Here is a 19,150-nt window from a genome sequence, read left to right on the forward strand (position 1 = left end):
TAGAAATAACAGTCTTTGATCGCTCAATCCTGGAGGTTTGTTTTCTTTGGCGCGCGCATTCAGGGGTAACCAACCGTTGCCACCGCCATCATCTCCACCCTCCAGCCACAAAACCCTCATCCCCACCACCACTTGCCCTATTACCCACTTCCCACCAGCCCACCCTCCATGAACCTTCCTTCCCAGCCGCTTTCTCAACAAAACAAAGCCGGGCGTGTGGTCTAGTGGTATGATTTCTGTTTCGCACCTTTGTCTGCGATCTTACAGAAGGTCCCGCGTTCAATTCGCGGTACGTCCAGGTCTCTCACACACCTCATCCTCCAACAAACCTACGACAGGTGCACAAACATCTGTTGATAAATTGTTCGTTTATCTTCCGTAGTATAGTGGTCAGTATGTGAGCTTGTCATTGGTCAACGCTCGAGACCCGGGTTCAATTCCCGGCGGGAGAGGCTCTACAGAAGAAGGGGGTTGTGTGGGTGCTCTTTTTTATTTCTTGGCTTTTTGTCTCCTGTTTTGGGAGGTTTTGTTTGGGTATTGAGTTGAGAAGGGTGACATAGAAGGGGGGAGAGAAAAATCAGGCATGACTCCAAGGCAGCACCTCCGTCTTTTTATCCCCCCCTACATCAACCGCCTCGGCACCAACAAGAAAGAATACCACTCTCGCCCAGACGGTATCGCTCTTGTTTTCCCAAGCATGCATCGTCCCTCGTTGCACGACCACATCACCCTTTTTGAGCCTTCTCTTCTCCCCGCCGTCCAGAGTCAGCTCCATCTCTCCTTCGATAACCACCCCAAAGTCGATTGTTTCTGTCCTGTGAAACTGGATTGCCTGCCCTGGTCCCCAGTCGCAGTACCGCACGAGCGTTTCCCCTGGTGCTTTTGGGAACCAGAGCGTGCCTGGACTTGGCTGGAGGGGGTGAGCCTGGAGACGGTTAATGTCATCTTCAGTGGACATGTTGACGGGGGTGGTGAAGGTTTTGTAGAGGTCGTGGACAACCATGCCTACTGAGCCGTACGGGGTTGGGGAGGAGGGGAGGAGGGAGGGAGGGGCGAAGATGGAGAGGCCGGTGGTGGGGGAGTGCGTTGTCACATGGCGGGTAAGGGAGCCGAGGGGGTTGTAGATGGGTTGGTCTCTTTCTGAGGAGGACATGGCGGTGGTGGTGATGGGGGTTGTTGACAAAGGAAGATGGGTTTGCTGTGGGGGAAAAGAAAGAGTGGCGACGTGGAACGGAGCGTCAAGAGTGTTTTGATGAGATGCAAACCCCTCTCGGAGGTAAAAGAAGAGTCCAGTCTTATCATATGAAAAGCACGGTGGGTGTATGCGGCCGGGTATTATCCAATGGTGGTCATATATATACATCGGACCTGTTGAGTTGTACAAAGAATGCGAGGGGCAATCTACCTTATGTCGGTTGATGTTGAACACACACAGCCAATGATGCTTCTTGCATCCCCTTTACCACCAAAAATAAGAATAAAAAAGAGGGAGAAATGCTAAAAGTAAACTCATCATGTGATGAATGCTTGGACGAGCTGGGAATCGAACCCAGGACCTTTCGCATACAATGGATCCTTGATCTTGAGGATACAAGGATGAGTATGCTAAGCGAACGCTCTACCAACTGAGCCACACGCCCTTTTCTTTTGCTTGATGAGTGGACACCGCCAGAGATTTAGCTCATGAGTTGAAAAGCAAGCCACGTAAAAGAGCCAGAAAGCCAAGAGTACGAAAGCTAACAACAACACAGGCAAAAGATTATTGCAAAACCAAAACCAGGCAAAACAAGAGGCAGGGTATACCATTTCATCACCTTGCCAGGCACCAGCCGTAGCTTTCTCTTCTCAACGGTATCTAGTGCCAACAAGTCTATCTCCCAACCGAGAAAAAAATAAAGGGTGCTGCTGTGTGCGTGTGTGTTTCATCATTGCGCGCCAGATGCTCTCATGCCATAATACAAGAACAGGAAGATCGAGACTAACATCAAAAAGAGAAAATTCCAAAACTACACCACGACGTCCCGAGAACCACGCTTAGCTGTAACCGCCGCCGCCACCGTTTCCACCATTCCAGTACCCCTGTTGAGGGCCGTTAGCCGGCCCTGGAGGGTTGCCGTACCCCGATGATTGTTGCTGCAGCTGCGGGGGGGTTCCGTATCCGCTCGTGGGTGTGGTGAAGCTCCTCTGAGGCTGGGGGTGAGCGAGAGGTGCTGGGCTGGTGGTGGCGCTTCGCTGCGGCGGCTGACCGATGCCAAAGTCAAACCCGTGCTGTTGCTGATTCGGTCCCGGTGACCCCATCCTCGACTGAAGGCTTTGGTTCGTCATGCTCCGTGTCGGTGGGTGTGGCAGGGGTTGGTGCGGGGGCGGCGACATGGACTGGTTGTACAAAGACCCTGTTGGTGAGCGCAAGCCTTCGTGTGGGTTGTAAGGAGACGGGGCGCCGGGGGACCGGGCGTTTTGAGTGCCGACATAGTTGGGCCCGAAGGGGTTCGTGGGGTCTACCGTACGTGGAGACTGCGCGCCTTCGCGAAGAAGAGGAGTGCTCGTGGGGCTCATGGGACCGTCGTTGCCATTGTTGGCGGCACGAGCAGCCGCGGCACCGGCACCGGCACCGGCGGCGGCCGCTGTGGCCATGGCGACAACGTTGCCGAACTTCTCGTTGGCGGGGGCGGGCGAGGGGGGAACACTGTAGCTGTCCTTGTCGGCATGCCCGTTTTGGGCCATGTCCTTGGCATTGTACTCGTGAGCGTTGCTTGTGAAAGCATCAGGGTTGATGCCCTCCTTTCTGAACCGCTCCATCTCCAGACGCTCGGCTTCGGCACGCGCCGCGGCCTCGGTGGCCTCCTTGGCCCCCTGCCTTCTCTGGCGGATGCAGTAGAATAGAGCAGCGAAGAGGATGGCAGCACCGACAGAGGAGCCACCGGCGTAGATGGCAATTTTGGCGGCGTTGGGAAGTTCCTCCCATTTCTCGGCCATGGTCTTCTCGGGCACAGGGGGTGGCGCGTTCATGACCTCCTCGACGGTAGAATTACCCCTTGATAAGAGTCAGTCACGAGGCCAATTTGGGGTCGACGGAAGGAGCTTCTTCAAACTTACTCGACAATCTGGATGCTCTCCCACGAACCAGACCGGTCTCCATACACATATTCCTTGCCGCTGCTGTAGTCGGTGACGTGGCAGTTCTTGACAAACATGGAAAAGGGGCCCTTGGTGTAGTCGGTAGTACCGCCAGCCCACTCGCGGGTGCCCTCGGGCAGGCTGGGGTCACCACCGGCCCAGATACCAATAGAAATGCGCATGGGTGTCTGGGGGTACAGATCCATGCCACCCTCGTCTTTCTTGCCGTCGCCTTTGCTAATGGCATCCTCTGGAGTCAGTCTGCGGAATTTGGCGCCGTCAATGTAGAAGTCAAGGTAGTCCTTGGTCCAGTCCAGGGTGTAGTTGTGGAAGTCGTCCTGGACGCTGGGGATCTGGTCGTACTGGGCGTTGGTGTAGTGCGGTTGGTTCTTGCCAAAGTAGTTGCTCTGAGCGACGGTGGAGTTGCCGCCAAAGAATTCCCAGTCGATCTCGTCCAGGTTGTCGCTCAACAACATGATGGAGCTGATGATGCCGCGACCGGGAGCTGCCTTGAGCCAGATTTCGGTACGACCCCAGAAGATGTAGAAGCGAGAGCGAATGGTGGGCGAGTCGCCCTGCTTGTTGATGGTGAACTCGGCACCAGTCTCGGGAGAGTACTTGACAGGGCCGACGGTGGTTTCCCAGGCTTCGAACTTGGGGGTGGCGTTGAAGACAAAGTTGTAGTCCATACCGAAGGCGGGGTTTGGCGGGCACGTCTCGTTCATGGGAAAGCAGTGGGTGGTGACCTGGGCGGCGACATTGCTGATGAGCGATGTCCACGCCAGCAGCCCGAGGGCCGGGGCGAAAGATGGTGTTAATCTCATTGTCGATTCAGCTGTCGTATGCTTGGGGTGTTGTATTGATGTATGTACAGATGTTGCTCGCTCAGACTGTTGATATGTACGTCTCGTGTCGCCGAGTGATCAGAGTAGTTGCATGTCGCTGTACTGCTCTTTGTATTCTCCAAGGATGTCGTCGTCCAAAAAGATCGTGTAAAAATCGGGGGATCAAGATCAATTGATCGGCCGTGTCGGAAAAGAATCGAATGTTTGGAGGGATTGTGTGAGGCAATTGGGAGTGCCTCGTCTCGGTCAGGACAAGTTGAGTGCTTGCCGCGTGTGGTTGTAGCCGGAGCTGGTGGGTGAAGGAGTGTGGTGTGTGGTGCTGTCGAGGGATCTCAGCAGAAAAGGGAACGTCAACGACGGACGAAAAGAGATGGGACATGGAGATGAGAAAAAGAGATTGGGAGGCCCGAAAAGGGGCGTGTCGATAAGCAGACACGGCAGGATTCCTCGCGAACCGAAGCTTGGGCTCTCTCGGCAGGCCTTGGCGGTTAAGCCCTTTGCGGGATAGCCCGCTGGAGCACGCGCAGTGTCCGGGGAAGCCCCTGAAGGACTGCTTGTTTCATGTTAGCGCACCTGCTGTTGAACCAATCACAGGCTGTCATCCAGAGACTAGCGTTTTCTTGGGACTGCAGAAGCGGAGAAGCCATCTTGGATTTTCAGGCACAACGGCCACACGCAGATGAGTGTGACCTCACTGGTCCACCGTTGCGAAACTGTGAATTTTTTTGTTTTATTTATATTTTTACTGTTATTTCTATTCTTCTCATCAGCGAAAGAAGAAACCGAAACCTTCCATTTCTCATCTCCCGTCTACTGGGCTGCGGGTGCCGCGGGCCGCCCACCGTTGACATTTACCCGCTACCTATCTTAGTTGACAGCACCCGATCCAGCCGTTGATCAACACTAGCTACTTTGTACAACTCTAGATAGGCTTGCTCTCCTGGATTGCCGTGGCTCTCCTCATCACACTCACCCACATATCACTGTGTAGCCACAGGCTGTAGTTGTGCGCTTTCCACGGCTCATAAGGGTACACAAGTTGGAAGTCAAAGTGCCGCAACAGCTACCATTGGCAAACAAGTCCCGTGTATCAGTCTCGCATCCCGATGATCTGCAAGGAGGGGTAGCACAAAACAAACATACCTCGACGAAAATCTTGTTCAACTCAAGAAAGGCGACAGTCTTTCCAGGACACCCCCATCGTCCATACCCGAATACAAGTTCAGCCACTCTCTTCATCTCGACAAACTTCTTCTCGTTCTGAGCCGCGGCCTCGATCCACCTCTCGGGTCGAAAAAGGTCCGCATCCTCCCCGAAGGTGCCCTTGTGCCGTCCTGTTGACCAGAAGCTTGCTGCAATTCTCGTCCCACCAGGCACAAATTTGCCGTCGATGGTATCACCTTCGGGGGGGACCACCTTCAACGGGATGCCGGTGAAGGGGGGGTAGAGACGAAGTCCTTCGTAGATGACTCCCTGCAGGTATGGTAGTTTGGCACCTTCGGCGGCTGTGATTGGATTCGAGATCTTGCCGCTCTTGATGCCCTCATCAATCTCTCTCTGCAGAGCTCGATACACCCTCGGCGTTGTCATGACATATAGCATTGTCGCTCGAATGGCGGTAGCGGTTGTATCAGAGCCGGCCACGATCTGGATCAAGACCTCGGCTTCGCACTCTCGCTGAGAGAGACCATGTCGTACAAACGAGCCCTTCCAAGGAATTACCTGTCAGCGGTCGTCGTTACCGAGTCCTAGAGAAGAGGGGAAACCTACCAACATGTCCTTCCTGTCCTCTGCCCCCTCTCCGAATCTCTCCCCCACCAACATCCGAGCCAGTCTCATCAGCAACCCCAAACCCGCCTTGTCCGTCGCTTTTGGCCCGATCAATTTCAGAGTAAGATCATTTGCAAACAACCCCCTCAACAAGGGAGCCGACGATATTGCAACCGACTTTGGAGCATGTCTCTCCACTAATCCCAGATAATCAACCCCGTGCTTATCCGCTCCCTCGGTCAGTACCATCTCAAAGTCGGCCTCATGACCAAACGCAATCCGCGAAATACTATCCAAGGTGAAATGTGAGCTCAACCTGGCCAAATCGATCGTCTTTCCCTGCTCGACTTTGCGCTCAAGTACCTCTCTCACTTGTCGCAGTTTGAGGTCAATATCCCCTTCCAAATTCGGCACATCCTTCCCCGCGTACCCAGCCGAGAGCTTGGCCTTGAGCTCGTCGTGGTACTTGGTGTCCAAGGTCGTGAACCTGGCGTCGGTGAGGGGATCGAGCCGGGACTGTTTATACCAGTCGGATCTGGAGTATTTGGACCGAGCCCCTGAGGTGCGTCTGATCACCTCCGGGTCCGACGTGATGAGGTCGTTGGGGCCAACTCGGATGGTGGACATGTGGCCGTACTTGGAGTTGGCAGCAGTGAAGTAGTCGGCCATGCGGCCCGGGCGGTGGACCTTGCAGAGCCAGAGATATGAGAAAGAAGTGGTAGGCGGGCCAGGGAAGCGCCGGAGTGGGGAGAAAAAATGGCAGTAGATGGCAGTAGAGAGGTAGTATGTCATGAACAGAAGCAGCAGAAAAGCAGGGACCGAGTAGGAGAGCGGAGGGTTGGGGATCTCGGGCAGAACGGCCATCATGTGCGACGGATAAGTCATGGCTTCGGTATCCTAGTGGGAGGTACAAAACAGAGAAATACTGACGAGAAGCTTAACAGGGAGTTGACACAAGAAGGAGCTGGAAAGAGGGGAAAGTCCATCATGTGGAAGGCGCATAGAGATATCCATTTCCCCCGCACAATGTAGGTTGCATGAGTGCCAACTTCACCAATCACTTGAACATTGATGCTGTGTTACACTCCTTCATCGTCTTGGTAAACAACAAGGCGGCACCTTACCATAGGTAGCCAATAAGCCACTGATAAGCCAAGGTACCTAGGTAGCGATCTTGATGAGCAGAGCAACTACCTTGAAAAGAAAGAAAAAAGAAAAAGAAATAGGAAATGGTGAATACCACCAAGAATCAAAACCTTCAGATTTACAATTATAGCAGGCCGAGGTTGGTCGCACCTACTTAAGGCCGTGATCTTTTGCTTCAGAGTTTCCTTTGTACCTACCTATGAACCTACGTTAACTACTTCAGGAATGACTTCACACCTGGCCCGTGCCCATTTCTGAAGCCTTTCGCGAGGACTCATCCATCGATTGATCTACTGGTTCAGAAAGGCTACCTATTCAGAAGACGTGATCTTCAGGTTGGTGGTGGCTGAAATGTGAATAACGCCCTTACCTAAGCCAAGGTCTGGTTGCGCCGTGGCCTCGCTGCAAACCTTACTCAAATTCCTGTCGAAACCTCTCTTCCGGAAAGATATGATTGTTCCCAAAAGAACCCTATGCTCATTCTTTTGTGGCACAGGCCAGGCTGCTTGCAAGCCCCATATTCACCTCCCGTTGCTAGGGCTGGTGGCTATTTGATTCTTACCTCACTTCACACTCTCACTTTTTTCTTCGCTCGGGACGCCCAAAAATCCTTCTTTTCCATATCGTAGTCTTCGACATAGGTAATAAATCAAGCAGTCTACCCGAGATACCCCTATCGAACATCAACATGAAAAAAAGCCTTTGGGCGAATGCCTTCTACTTCGACTTCCCGATGAGCTGTTGAGGATGATAACGGAGGAGGTCTTTCATGTTGGCAAGCCATGGACGCGTCGAGATAACAGCTGGGGGGATGAAAACCCGACCGACATCAATCACAAGGTCCGCTTCTCTCACACACGCTTATTCGCATTTGCCCCCGTTTCTACACAGTCGGAATGCCCATTCTGTATTCGAGCCTGGAATTCCGTTCGGCCTCAGACTGCAGACAGCAACACAAATCTATTTAGCTTAACACATGAACACCAGTGATGATGGATGATGAGTCAAGAGAAAAGAGAAACATAACGACCTTGCCCACTGTCCAGATGACCAAAGATCTTGACCACTATCAATGAACTGAGCGGAAAAGGGTGTGCCTAAAACCCGGTGACAGTGTCCTATTCTTATTCAACTACAATCCCTTTTTCCTCTGCCAGCCCTCACCAATTCAGATGATTGGCTGCCATGCCCGGCTAGCTCAATCGGTAGAGCGTGAGACTCTTAAGGGGTACCTCCGTAATCTCAAGGTTGTGGGTTCGACCCCCACGTCGGGCTCAATTCCCGTTGCTGATCTTCTACTTTTGCAAATATTTTGCATTGTCATTCTCTTTTCCATCTTGTGGCTTTTTTTTTTGGCATGTTGCTTACATTTCGCGGGAGGACTCCGACAGCAATTAAGGTGTGGCGAATTTTCTGCAGGCACATGTTGTGATACCCCTGGATACGCAAAGCTTGTTGACGACACTCGCCACAGTGTGGCTGGTGAACAAGTGATCGACACTGCGGACGCTGGGGAGGCGCAACAAAGACGAGGTCGGATCAGATGATGTTTATCTTTTGACACCATAAAACCGAGAAACAAAACAAGTGGCCAATTTGTGTCGGTCCGGAGCTGGTAAAAAGCAGCAGGTAGGACGTTGGAGGACGGGATTGGCCCCAACGTTCCTGGTTCCTGGCCTGCCGTGCCGAACCGGGGCGCGGGAACTTTGCTAGTGCCGGCGGCTCGGTACATAGGCGTGGACATAGGCCCCGAGAGAAAAGAAATTCATTCCCGGTCCCCTTACCCTCGTGTCGTTTCTTGCAGGGGGGGAAACGACAAAAAAGTTGCGACCCGTCCAGTGAAGAATATACCAGTACGCGGCGGCACTCATCGGTGGCAACTCATTGGGTGTCCATCATGGCGGTTTGTTGGGAAAGGACTACACTAGGAAAGCCATGAGGTTGACGCGCGCCCCATCTCTGTCGTACGCTTTAAACCATGGGAACTTTCGAAACGAACAGTCAACTGTGGCGAGTATGAAAGTGGTGTTTTCTTGCAGTGGTCCACCTGTGGCTGACGATTCCCAGATACTGGTCGACGTTCGCAGACGCCAATGATCTAGACCGCCCATCGGGGAAAAAGCTAGAGCTTGATGAGTCGTCATATGAGCTGTTGAAAAGATCTGGTTGTTTTTGTGACCGATTCTGTGACGAGCGGATATCAATCCTCGGAGAAGCAGCCCAGGCCGGCTGCTCCTAGGTAGGTAGTCTATGCATGGCTTGTATTTGCCAATTGGCGACAAGTTTCCGGGAGATGCACGTTGGTCCAGTCGGTTCATCTGAAATATATGCTTGGACGGGTCGGCAGTCGCTGTCATCTCAAAAAGCCATGCTTGCGGTGCAACGAGATCCAATCCTCCGTAACCAAGAGTTGGGTTGGAGGGGTGAGGGGCAGGAAAGGGTGGGGTTCAACATCCCACCTCCACCGCATGCCCCAATCAGCTGGGGATATTGGCTCGTTGGACGGCTCCAGAGACATGTGCACCTATCTCAAACTCTGGCAATACATTGATGAATGTTGGAAGCTGCCTTGCCAGTCCAAAATACTGTAAGTGTCCCGTCATGACAAAAAGCAGACAATCACTTTGGAAGGTGAGAAGACATCACTAACCGCCCGAGTTTCAACCAACAAAGACTTTCCAACCCCAAACCCGACTCCACCTGCCCAACCCAAGAACCCAAGAGCTGGAGGCTGGTCTCGGTCAAAACCCTCCGGCAAGACCCAACGGTTTGTGCCGGGTTCCCAGCCCAAACTGTTCCTCCGGAAGCATGCTTTCTTGGTGTTGCCTTACGGTGGGCAGCACATGCTGACATGTACGGGCACTACTGTGTAGGTGTCAAGAGTCTCAATTGTCAGTTGAGCCAAGAACGAGCTGAATAGCTGCCCGCAGCCCTCGTACGGTATGGTCCCTTCTAGAACTCGGTCTTTCTCACGTGCGGTGAGGGGAAAGAGGGAAGAAGCTTCCACGTTTGTTCCACCTCCATCGATGAGGCTGTTGACAGAATACCGAGCGATCGGTAGAAAGCACGGAAACACCTGCATCCGGATGAAGATGGAAAGGGCTTTACAAGTATAAAAGCAGTGGGAACGTCCGCTGGTGAGGCTTGAGAAAGAGGGTCTCCTTCCCAGGGCTGCGCATGGCTTGTCAGCGCCGCCTGCCGCAGCCCCACATTTTCCGGAGCAATCTGTCCGGGCCTGTACGAAGGAGATGCTTGAAGACAGGTCCAGGTGGTGCAGCAGAAAAAAAAAAAAAGACTTGCGGATTGCGGATGCACCGAATATATTCCGCCGTGCACTGGAAAATGACGGATTTGTCTTGCCGGGTGTGTGGCCCACAGTCTTCTTTCCCCTTTCAGGACCCTTTCGACGTGTCACCATGCTATGCCTTTGCCACAGCACGCCAGCCAGGTCCAAAGTCGAAGCCGTCGCCCCCAGACACTGACCCATCCCCTACGCTGCACCTTTCGTCTGCAGTGGGTGAGGTGGCGAGAACCAGCTGTCCGTCACTGCCTGTAGCTGGTTGGGAGCCCTGGCCGCAGTGAAGCCCAGTGCCAAGCCCATGGTTCCGTTGAGCTCTCAGGAGGTACCTATTGCTCCCTCCACCCCTGCCCGCTCGCTATCCCCCAATAACCTTACATACGACGCCAAACCACATACCAAAAGACGGAAGCCTCGAGAGGAGACAAGAACGAAATTCTCGGGTTTTCTTCAGGCTCCCCTAACCCGGGGCAGCCAGAGTCGATCATCTTTAGTCGCCGCCAAACCATCCCCTATATCATGAGCCACACCAAGACAACCACACCACAGACGAGAAAAGCAACACGAATTCATCGGCAACAGGGCATCTGCACGGGCATAGTCATCATCAACAGAATCCCATGAGTGCTCTTGCTCTTCCTACACACACCCTCGAGCTTCACCACCAGCATCACCAGCATCCGAACAGATCCGCCGTCCCTCCCCACCACCTCTTTGCTGTGCTTGTCATCTCTTCCAGGCCGTGAGGTACTAGCCCACTGAGCCCGCCTTCATTAATGTGCACTGAGCACACGACCGGTAACTGCCCAGCCTGCGGGAAGGATTACCTGGTCTTCGTCGAGTTTTGCAAAGACTACCACCCACCGTTGGTGACTTGTCCCAACGGCACCACCATCGTTCGTGTTGAAATGGAAGAGGGCGGCTGTCCGAGTCCTGTCTGCCCCAACAGTCGGAACGGAGGTTGTGCCGTCATGTAGCAGCAGCAGAAACAAGAATAAGAATAACAACAACAACAACAACAACAACAACAACAACAACAACAACAACAACAACAGAGACGGAAACCACACCAAGACGCCTGTTTCGACCCCCCCGAACCACGTTAGAGCTTTTGACCGCTGGGTCCAACCTCGACAACTTGATCGAGCCCTTCGTACTCGGGAACGTCAAAGTCATATTTTGCTGCGATTGCGGGTGTGACGAAGCTTTTGTTGGGGGGGGGGGGAAGAGTCAGTTGGGTCCAGAAGACAAGTAGGATGGGGCGGTTTTGGGTACGCACCGTCCTCCAATGAAGTGACGGCCCTTGAAGTGTTTGACAAGGGGCTTTGGAGCTGTCAAGCTGATCAGGAAGTTAGGGTGAAAATTACTACCGACACCATTTTTGGGCGGGCCCTCCTCGATATCCCACGATGAGGGGGCATCCACGGAGGTCACCGGGACCTGGGTCTCCGCCATTGCGTTGATGACGGCTGGGAACGGCTCTCGAACTTCTCCAGAGAAACTGAAACCTACACCACCCGACATTGAGTCATCATGAGCCATGAGGTGGGAGAGAGGAGAGGAGAGGGGTGACAGAATACAGGTGGAAAAACGAACCAAAAATAGCATCGACAACGTGATCAGCCGAGCTCAACGCCTTGGGGAAATCGTCGACGAAGGGAACATCCAGGTCTTCCAACTGTTTGGCGAGGCGCTAGATACACAAATAAGCGATCTGCCACGAGAGAAGGCGGCCAGCAGGGCTGGAGAAGGGATCGACCAGGCAAGCAGTGTAATAATATGCGCCCGCTGCTGTCTAGGTCAACCATGGGAGGGGAATGTTTTAGTCCGACTTGGACGTGAAGCGCGCATTGCATGTACCTTCGCTGTAGGTATAGAAGAAGTATTGGGCAAATGAACAACAAAGCGATATTGCCATACAAGAAGAGGAACATGACTTACCTGGTAAAGCTCGTTTTTGCTGCGTTTGGGGTAGTAAATGGTTGGTTGATAACCGTAATGGCGCAGATGTCGGGCTGCTACAAGACCGTCACCCCCTGAGCAACGGGTGAGCACAGGCCACCCAGGTTGAAAGTCAATTAAGGGGTCTCAGTCACCATTGTTGCCAGGGCCGACAGCGACCAGAACCCTGCGGCCTTCGTTGATGGGATGGACGCGGTACACTTGGTTTATTGTCAACACAGGCCCGCCGGGTTCGAGAACTGACGACGGGATCAGGGCCAGAATTTAACTCACCAACCTGGGATACAGACAGTCCTGCGAGCTCCATGAGCTGGTCGATGGAGAAGGCGCCTGTGCTCATCAGCTCCCTGTCCAGGGCGGCTGCAGCCTTTGCACCGAGTGTCTACCAGTGACTGTCAGCTGCCATTCATTCACCATCAAGCAAAACAGCGTGCCTTGAATACCATGGTCGAATTCAAGGTGTGGGGCGACCTCTTGCTGTGTATAGTCGAAGACCGAGTGGAGAGAGAGCAGTGGGAGGGGGAGGCAAATCCGGGGGGAGAAACAAAAAGAAGCAAGACAGGTGATTATATGGTCAATTAGCTCCAAACTCGGAACAAAATGACACGAAAGCCCACCAAGCTTTACTGACATCACCCAATGTCTTGATGTAAGGTAAACCACCCAGAAGAGCTCATGTTACAGCCGGAGGGTGGGGCAATGCATGCGCCCACGCACCACCTCAGCACCTGCACCCATTTGGCGCACGGATCCCGACTGCCCAGCCAGAATTTTTGGAGCTTTCTCTGGTTCCACTCACTCGAGCGAGAGAGCGCATCCCGCCAGAGAGGCCATCGCCAAAACCTTACGACGACCGCAGCAACCACCGACTCCGTACTCCGTGTCCCGGATCGCACCCGCCCAGCTCAACCCCGCAACATGGTTGTCAAAATCCGTCTCGCCCGCTTCGGGCGCACCAACTCGCCCTTTTACAACATTGTGGTAGCCCATGCCAGGTGCCTCTTCCCGAGCTCTTCGAAATGAAATTATGATGCTGACGGACAACAAACCAGGACGGCCCGCAACTCCCGGCCCCTCGAGGTGATCGGCACCTACGACCCCATCCCCAAGAAGGACACCTACGACGAGTCAGGGAGGCTGCACAAGGACATCAAGCTCGACATATCGAGGGCGCAATACTGGATTGGTGTGGGGGCACAGCCGACAGAGACAGCGACCAGATTGTTGAGCATGGTGAGAAGATAAACTCGAGATCGAGATGGGAGAGGGTGGTTTGTGGCTGACCAAGTTTTTCGACATGACCAGGTGGGAATCGTGGACCCTAAATACCAGAAGACGCCACCAAGGAAGTCGACACCAAAAAAGGAAAAGGCGGCCCCGGCGGAGGCATGAGTTATGGGAGGGTTTCCATGGGAATAGGAAGAGCGGCAATAGATGGGGATGGGACGGGCGTGTATTCTAAAGGGAGGATGCGTACTGATACCGCACACAACCCCTTGGCATATTTCTAAAAGGCGTTTTTGGGTCGACACTGTCTGGATTGTACGATACGGTAGGGGAATGGAAGCTCTGTCACTATTGTTTGGGAATTGTGGGAAATCTTGCATCTCGAATGATGAAGTGGAGGGCTTGGGGGTTTTTCACGCCGACGAGTTCCCAACCAGGGCCAAGAACGTGTGACCTCCAAAAACCCAAGACGATTCAAAGTAAGCAATTGTTGAGGGACCATAGCCAGCTGTCTGCCACATACAAACCCTAATCCTTGCCTATCCATGATGGCGACCAACAGCATCTACCTTAGCTTGTCTAGGTAGGTACTCAAATTTGACCGAGCTCAGAGGTCAAGCTGAGCCATAAGACATGATTCACATGTTTACTTCAAGCACTTGTATGAATGCCACGTCCATCTCAGGACTACACATTCTCTTTCCTAGTATCATAGCCCAACCCCCATGCAAGCCGAGATCCCATAATGCGAAAACCCTATCATGCAGACTGTCTCCACGCACCCACACCACTCCACTCCACACCAAACCAAACATGTCTTATACCCCAAAGCCCACAATCTTTCCATCAAGCAAACAAGGTCCGCTGGCGTAATGGCAGCGCGTCTGACTACGATCTTGACAAGAGATTCAAGTAATCAGGAGGTTCCAGGTTCGACCCCTGGGCGGATCGTTTTTGTCCTCACAAACATCGAGGTTCTTCTTTTACCTTTTGTTCATCACTCCCATCTTCCCATCAGCAACATTCCTGCTTGGTGCCGCAGTAAAGACTGCTATGTCACAACCTCCAGGAGAAACTCTTCACAAGACCGAGCCATGTTGGAGAGGAAATATATTATCTCTTTTTATTCATCTTTTGGTATCCCTATCCAAGAAAAAAAAGGCAATGCATCCCGGCCGGCCTCCCTGTTCAACAGTCCCAGAAACGCCCATGATGTGAAATGTAGACGACTCCCCCTTCCCCCCGAAAATAAAAACCAACAGACATCACCCAGCCGCTTCCCATACGCTCCGCTTTGCTCCGGTTGACTCCCTCGTTTCCCGAAAAAATAATCGTGTTGACGTATGACATGTACCTGTACTGTGATCCCCCTTGCTCTTTTGTAACTTTCTCTACTATAACCGGTCTATAGTGGGCCCATCCAAAAGAGATTAATGATGGGCGCTGAAGAGTGCATTCATCGCCAGGCAAACAACCATGACGCAGGCACCGTAAATCGAAAGACCCAGAGCCATCTTGCGAATCAGCCCCGTCTCCAAGTGCTCCAAATCCCACCTCCACTTCTTAGATCTCCTCCTGCCACCGCGTCCGCTGATCACGCTCCCCAAGCTGGCAACACTGTCCAACAAACCAGATCCAATGACCGCAGCACTCTCTTCGTCGTCGTCGTTGTCATCGGCAGAATACTCGGCATCGTCGTCCTCCTTGGTCAAACGCTGGTGAAAGATACTATCCGGATCGCTAATCTTGTAGTAAAATAACCCCGGCAGGATGAACGAGATGGCCGTCGAGCCTGTGCTACCGACATAGGCCAACACAGTGTCCAGCGTCTCGACGCTGAGCGCGGTGAAATAGCTAAGCACCAGAATGACGCTGGTAATGAGGGCAAAGCGAAGCTCCGACATGGCAACCACAGGTGCCCCGTGGCTATCCAGGGCGCCACCGCCGGCAGCTCCTCCTGAGGGAAGAAGGGGCTGGCTTCCGGTTCCGCCGCCCGATGGACGCGAACTTCCGGGACGCCAGCGCAGTACCGCGTCGATCGAGGCACGGCACGGGTGGATTTGGAGAGGAATGCTGAAGGTGACGAGAATGACAATAGCGGCCTTGGCGATGGTGGAAGCAATCGAGGGTGGGTACATGCTGACGATGTTGCCCTTGACCTCGTTGCCAAAGGTAAGGTAGCCGGTAATGGCGACCAGGACGTAGATGGAGGCAGCAGATCCGATGCTGGATCCAATGACGCCAACGATACTGGCGGGGGAATTGTCCTTGATCTCGTTCACGATAGAAAACATCTAGACAGCGTTAGACATGGAGTCGGGTAGCCGCATTCTAGTGGGAAGACATACATTCTGGTGGCAAGTGTAGGCAAAGATCATGACTGGTAGGCTCCTCAGCGCAGCTGTTGGGCCCTCCCAGGTGACCCAACGAATGTCCCGATTGTTTGGTACCTCATCAGCGCCAAAGTGGTACACGACCAGAATGACCAAGTACCCAATCGAAAGCAAGGCAACAATGCTGGTGTACTTGAGCGAGTCTAGCTTTTTGGGGAAGCTGAGCGGTATGATAAAAACCAAGAAAAAGACAGTTATCCAGAACTTCCGGTCCGCGAGGAAGGGCAGCCCACTGTCGACACTCCCAAAGGCCTCGGCAACGCCGGGCATCAGGTCTCCGATGATGATCATGTACGAAACACCAACTCCAAAACACTTGATGGCGATGGCGGCATCAAACACCACGGCGGCGTTGGGATACGTGATCTGCGAGAGCGCAAAGAAGGACGAAGTTCCCCGATCGAGGTAACGTGCGCATCGTGACTGGAGGTACAAGCCAAACGCCGATGTCAAGCCGCACCACACAATTAACAGCGCTCCCCATAGTACACCAAAATGCGACATGGCGCCGGGCATGGCGAGTGTTCCGGCGCCCACAATGGTGTTCAGCAGGTTGATATTGCTGCTCATCATCGAGGCGTTGCCTCCACCCAACTTGGGGCTCCGTGTACGGCGATGTCTAGGACCGGAGAGTCAGCAATTCCCAATCCACAACCTGAGGAAGCTTGCGATATACTTACTGCGTCATGGCAGCGGGAGAACCTCCAGGAACAAAACTATTCACTGTAGAATACCCAGTCATCGCAGGACAACTTGTATCCGAGTTGTCCAGACTTCTCAACAATAATCAACGATCGTATAGATGTAGCAGTGCTGTCGGGGGGGGGGGGTTGTGATGGCGGAATGGCAACGGATCTACGCTCGATTTTGCGGCCGTCGTCTTTCAATGGTTATCAGGGTCTTCGAAACCAGGCAGCCATCGCGGGAATCCCTTGGTTGGCAGTTGACCGCTGGAGTAGGCGTCGTCACGGAGCGTCTCTCGAGGAGTGACCTGAGCGTTCGGTGTGTCGACAAGAGATGGGGTAGTAATGATACTCGATTGCCTGACGCAGGCGGTCGCTGTTGTATGGTATCGCGGGAGGTTTTTCCTCGTCGTCGTTGTCGTCGTATGCGCTGAGGTGAGGTGAGCAAAAGAGGAAGAAGGGGGCCAACAAAAGCCGGGGGCCTGGACAGGAACAGGGTGGTTGTCTCAGAAAGTCGGCCAATTACAATCGCCACAAAAAATAAAATTGGGGCTCCACGTCACGCGAGCCGTCAACCCGCTCGCTAACTATCAGCCTTACAATAGCGATAACGGGGACTGACCACCCATCACAAGCCACGCCCGTTGCATTGGTAAATACCACCAAGTAAATACAACCGGTAACCACGCCGTCGTTTGCCCCGTCTCTCTCTCCCTTCGCTGGTCAAGAGTCTCCAATTGGTCAACATCGCATCACGCACTGCACCAGGCGGACAACTGTCAATTCTACAGAAACATCACACCTCGGTTCGGCAACCCGCGACGTCATGGACGACACGCTGGACAAGACAACGCTGTCGACGATTGAGCTGCTCGAAGTTCGTCTGTTGCGCATTGAGCACATTCTCTACGGCCCCACGACAGCTTCAGCCCAACCAGCATCCGAGTCAGCATCCACGTCTCTGGCTGAGCTCGAGCAGCGGTTTTCTCTCCTGCTTCGACACATGCGTGTTTACGCCGAGATCCTCAAGATCTGTATGTTCCTGTCCCCACCATGCCCTCCTGATCCCTCTTCTCTTCACAAGGCTTACACGTCGTCTAGACAAATACCAGCCCTCTTTCTTCCAACCACCACCGTTCAATCCCAATGCTCCTTCAGAAAACACACCACCGATCGATCTATCCCCGGAAGCGGTTCGAGCGACTGTGCTATCGTATGCGTCTCAGTTCCCGTCGACAGCGTCAGCCCTGACTGCAGTGACATCCGACACGCCCATCCCCGACGCGAAACTGAGTGCCGAGCTGGCCTCCTTACTGCCCAAGATGAAGGGTATTCAAGCAACACAGATGGTGCAGGAGGCTGAGATCGCTGAGCTGCGGGCAAGGAGCGAACGAGTAGTCAAGGCATGGTATGAAGGGGGCGTTTTGAGGTACGGCCGCTTCGTGGCTGATCACGAGGGAAGATTGGAAAAGGTGGAAAGAGGTCTGCGGAGGATCGAGAAGGAAAGGGAGGAACCGCCGCTTTGAACTCGACGACATTATCATCAGGACTGGAACGAAACGGCGATCGATTCCGGCATGACTTTGAAGGGATGGGGAAACACCATGGCGATGGGCGCTTGACCCGTTTGGCTATGTCCATGGTTTTCTGGCTAAGTGCTAGGGTACATTTGGCACAATGGACACAAGAATCGCGGGGGGCTAGTAACACCGCGGCCACAAGGCTGGGGTATATGGACATGGCAGCGGACCTGGATTGGATGAAGAGAGGCGCCGATGATATCTCACAGCAGCTGTAGTCGGAGCAAGAAGCCTACTTTTGGGGAAAAAAGATGTTGTGACAGGGCCCTGCTGTGTCACCCGACAAGTCTCAGTTCCCCAGCCGGCATTCGCGCTCTCCGTGTTTCAAAGCCGCCATTTCAATCCGCGATCACGCATTTGCCGCGTTACACCTACACCGAAGATCAAGCAAGAGAGTGGCATAGCCAGCGCCTAAGAGGTAGACGCTTTTGTATTTACTTTTTATACCGTCACGAATTGGACGTCGGCCCGAGAGAGTTCTCCAGGCAGTTTTGCCGGGGTTGTCCTGTGGGGCACGCGCCGACGTTCTGGAAGGGCCATGGATATGGAAAAGGCGGCCGGGCAGTATGACCGACTCGCTGACTTGGCCAGCGTGGGGAAGGTCGTGATATCGAAAGCCGGTTGGTTACAATATCGACGCCGGTTGGCACCCTGGGCCGCAGGCCGGCAACCCTTCCGGGCCCGGCCATGCAAACTCCATCTGATGTTCAGCCTGGGCACCAAAAACTTCAGCAGGGGAGGAGCTGGACGCGGTGTTGGGACCCTCCTGGACTCGTTTGTGCTTGCTGTGCGATTATGCCAATTGCAGCAAGCGGATGGCGGTGTAGGTCGAGACTTGCCATGCGGGCCACTAGTAATTAATCAATGGAAAGAATTGCCTGATCATGACTATCTAGGATTTGATGCTACACTTTGTGCTTGTTGAAAAGCCGGAATCTCCCAGGATTTGCTCATAAATGACCGCCGTTACGACATGACCTTGTATATGAAGAGCAAGGCCCACTCGATCAAATCGGCGCTAACGCAGGAACCGCGAAACGACTCCATTCCAGGAAGTTCGTGACGTCGATTGATTCGCAACTAGGAGGTAAAGGTCCACGTGGATGGTGGACAAAGATAATGGTGAGAA

At 53.5% G+C, this 19,150-nt stretch overlaps 8 protein-coding genes across 8 annotated transcripts, besides 5 other annotated features; 3 read left to right on the plus strand and 5 right to left on the minus strand.

The window, feature by feature from the left end:
• The first annotated feature begins 210 nt into the window (after window positions 1-210).
• Window positions 211-298, plus strand: a tRNA (tRNA-Ala).
• Window positions 299-372: 74 nt separating this feature from the next.
• Window positions 373-452, plus strand: a tRNA (tRNA-Asp).
• A 125-nt stretch (window positions 453-577) lies between these two features.
• PODANS_6_10670 (uncharacterized protein) lies at window positions 578-1,363 on the minus strand (the record flags this gene model as incomplete). Its single annotated transcript, XM_003437442.1, has 1 exon — window positions 578-1,363. One exon carries the CDS (start codon window positions 1,361-1,363, stop codon window positions 578-580), a length of 786 nt encoding a protein of 261 aa, XP_003437490.1.
• A 165-nt stretch (window positions 1,364-1,528) lies between these two features.
• Window positions 1,529-1,640, minus strand: a tRNA (tRNA-Ala).
• Window positions 1,641-2,034: 394 nt separating this feature from the next.
• PODANS_6_10680 (uncharacterized protein) lies at window positions 2,035-3,941 on the minus strand (the record flags this gene model as incomplete). The annotated part of the gene is made up of 2 exons (XM_003437443.1): window positions 2,035-3,034; window positions 3,097-3,941. The coding sequence occupies 2 exons, from the start codon at window positions 3,939-3,941 to the stop codon at window positions 2,035-2,037; spliced, it is 1,845 nt and encodes a 614-aa protein (XP_003437491.1).
• A 990-nt stretch (window positions 3,942-4,931) lies between these two features.
• Window positions 4,932-6,617, minus strand: PODANS_6_10690 (uncharacterized protein; the record flags this gene model as incomplete). Its single annotated transcript, XM_003437444.1, has 2 exons — window positions 4,932-5,669; window positions 5,733-6,617. The coding sequence occupies 2 exons, from the start codon at window positions 6,615-6,617 to the stop codon at window positions 4,932-4,934; spliced, it is 1,623 nt and encodes a 540-aa protein (XP_003437492.1).
• A 1,448-nt stretch (window positions 6,618-8,065) lies between these two features.
• Window positions 8,066-8,153, plus strand: a tRNA (tRNA-Lys).
• A 2,799-nt stretch (window positions 8,154-10,952) lies between these two features.
• PODANS_6_10700 (uncharacterized protein) lies at window positions 10,953-11,153 on the plus strand (the record flags this gene model as incomplete). Its single annotated transcript, XM_003437445.1, has 1 exon — window positions 10,953-11,153. The coding sequence occupies one exon, from the start codon at window positions 10,953-10,955 to the stop codon at window positions 11,151-11,153; it is 201 nt and encodes a 66-aa protein (XP_003437493.1).
• A 125-nt stretch (window positions 11,154-11,278) lies between these two features.
• On the minus strand, window positions 11,279-11,784 carry PODANS_6_10710 (uncharacterized protein; the record flags this gene model as incomplete). Its single annotated transcript, XM_003437446.1, has 2 exons — window positions 11,279-11,381; window positions 11,456-11,784. The coding sequence occupies 2 exons, from the start codon at window positions 11,782-11,784 to the stop codon at window positions 11,279-11,281; spliced, it is 432 nt and encodes a 143-aa protein (XP_003437494.1).
• Window positions 11,785-13,056: 1,272 nt separating this feature from the next.
• PODANS_6_10720 (uncharacterized protein) lies at window positions 13,057-13,530 on the plus strand (the record flags this gene model as incomplete). Its single annotated transcript, XM_003437447.1, has 3 exons — window positions 13,057-13,133; window positions 13,191-13,371; window positions 13,444-13,530. 3 exons carry the CDS (start codon window positions 13,057-13,059, stop codon window positions 13,528-13,530), a joined length of 345 nt encoding a protein of 114 aa, XP_003437495.1.
• Window positions 13,531-14,223: 693 nt separating this feature from the next.
• Window positions 14,224-14,316, plus strand: a tRNA (tRNA-Arg).
• Window positions 14,317-14,795: 479 nt separating this feature from the next.
• Window positions 14,796-16,331, minus strand: PODANS_6_10730 (uncharacterized protein; the record flags this gene model as incomplete). The annotated part of the gene is made up of 2 exons (XM_003437448.1): window positions 14,796-15,638; window positions 15,714-16,331. The coding sequence occupies 2 exons, from the start codon at window positions 16,329-16,331 to the stop codon at window positions 14,796-14,798; spliced, it is 1,461 nt and encodes a 486-aa protein (XP_003437496.1).
• A 1,276-nt stretch (window positions 16,332-17,607) lies between these two features.
• PODANS_6_10740 (uncharacterized protein) lies at window positions 17,608-17,967 on the plus strand (the record flags this gene model as incomplete). The annotated part of the gene is made up of 1 exon (XM_003437449.1): window positions 17,608-17,967. A coding segment is annotated over one exon (360 nt), but the record flags the coding sequence as incomplete, so codon positions are not given.
• Between the last annotated feature and the right edge of the window lie 1,183 nt (window positions 17,968-19,150).

This window comes from Podospora anserina, chromosome 6 (genome assembly GCF_000226545.1).
Source record: "Podospora anserina S mat+ genomic DNA chromosome 6, supercontig 4".
Lineage (NCBI taxonomy): Eukaryota > Fungi > Ascomycota > Sordariomycetes > Sordariales > Podosporaceae > Podospora > Podospora anserina.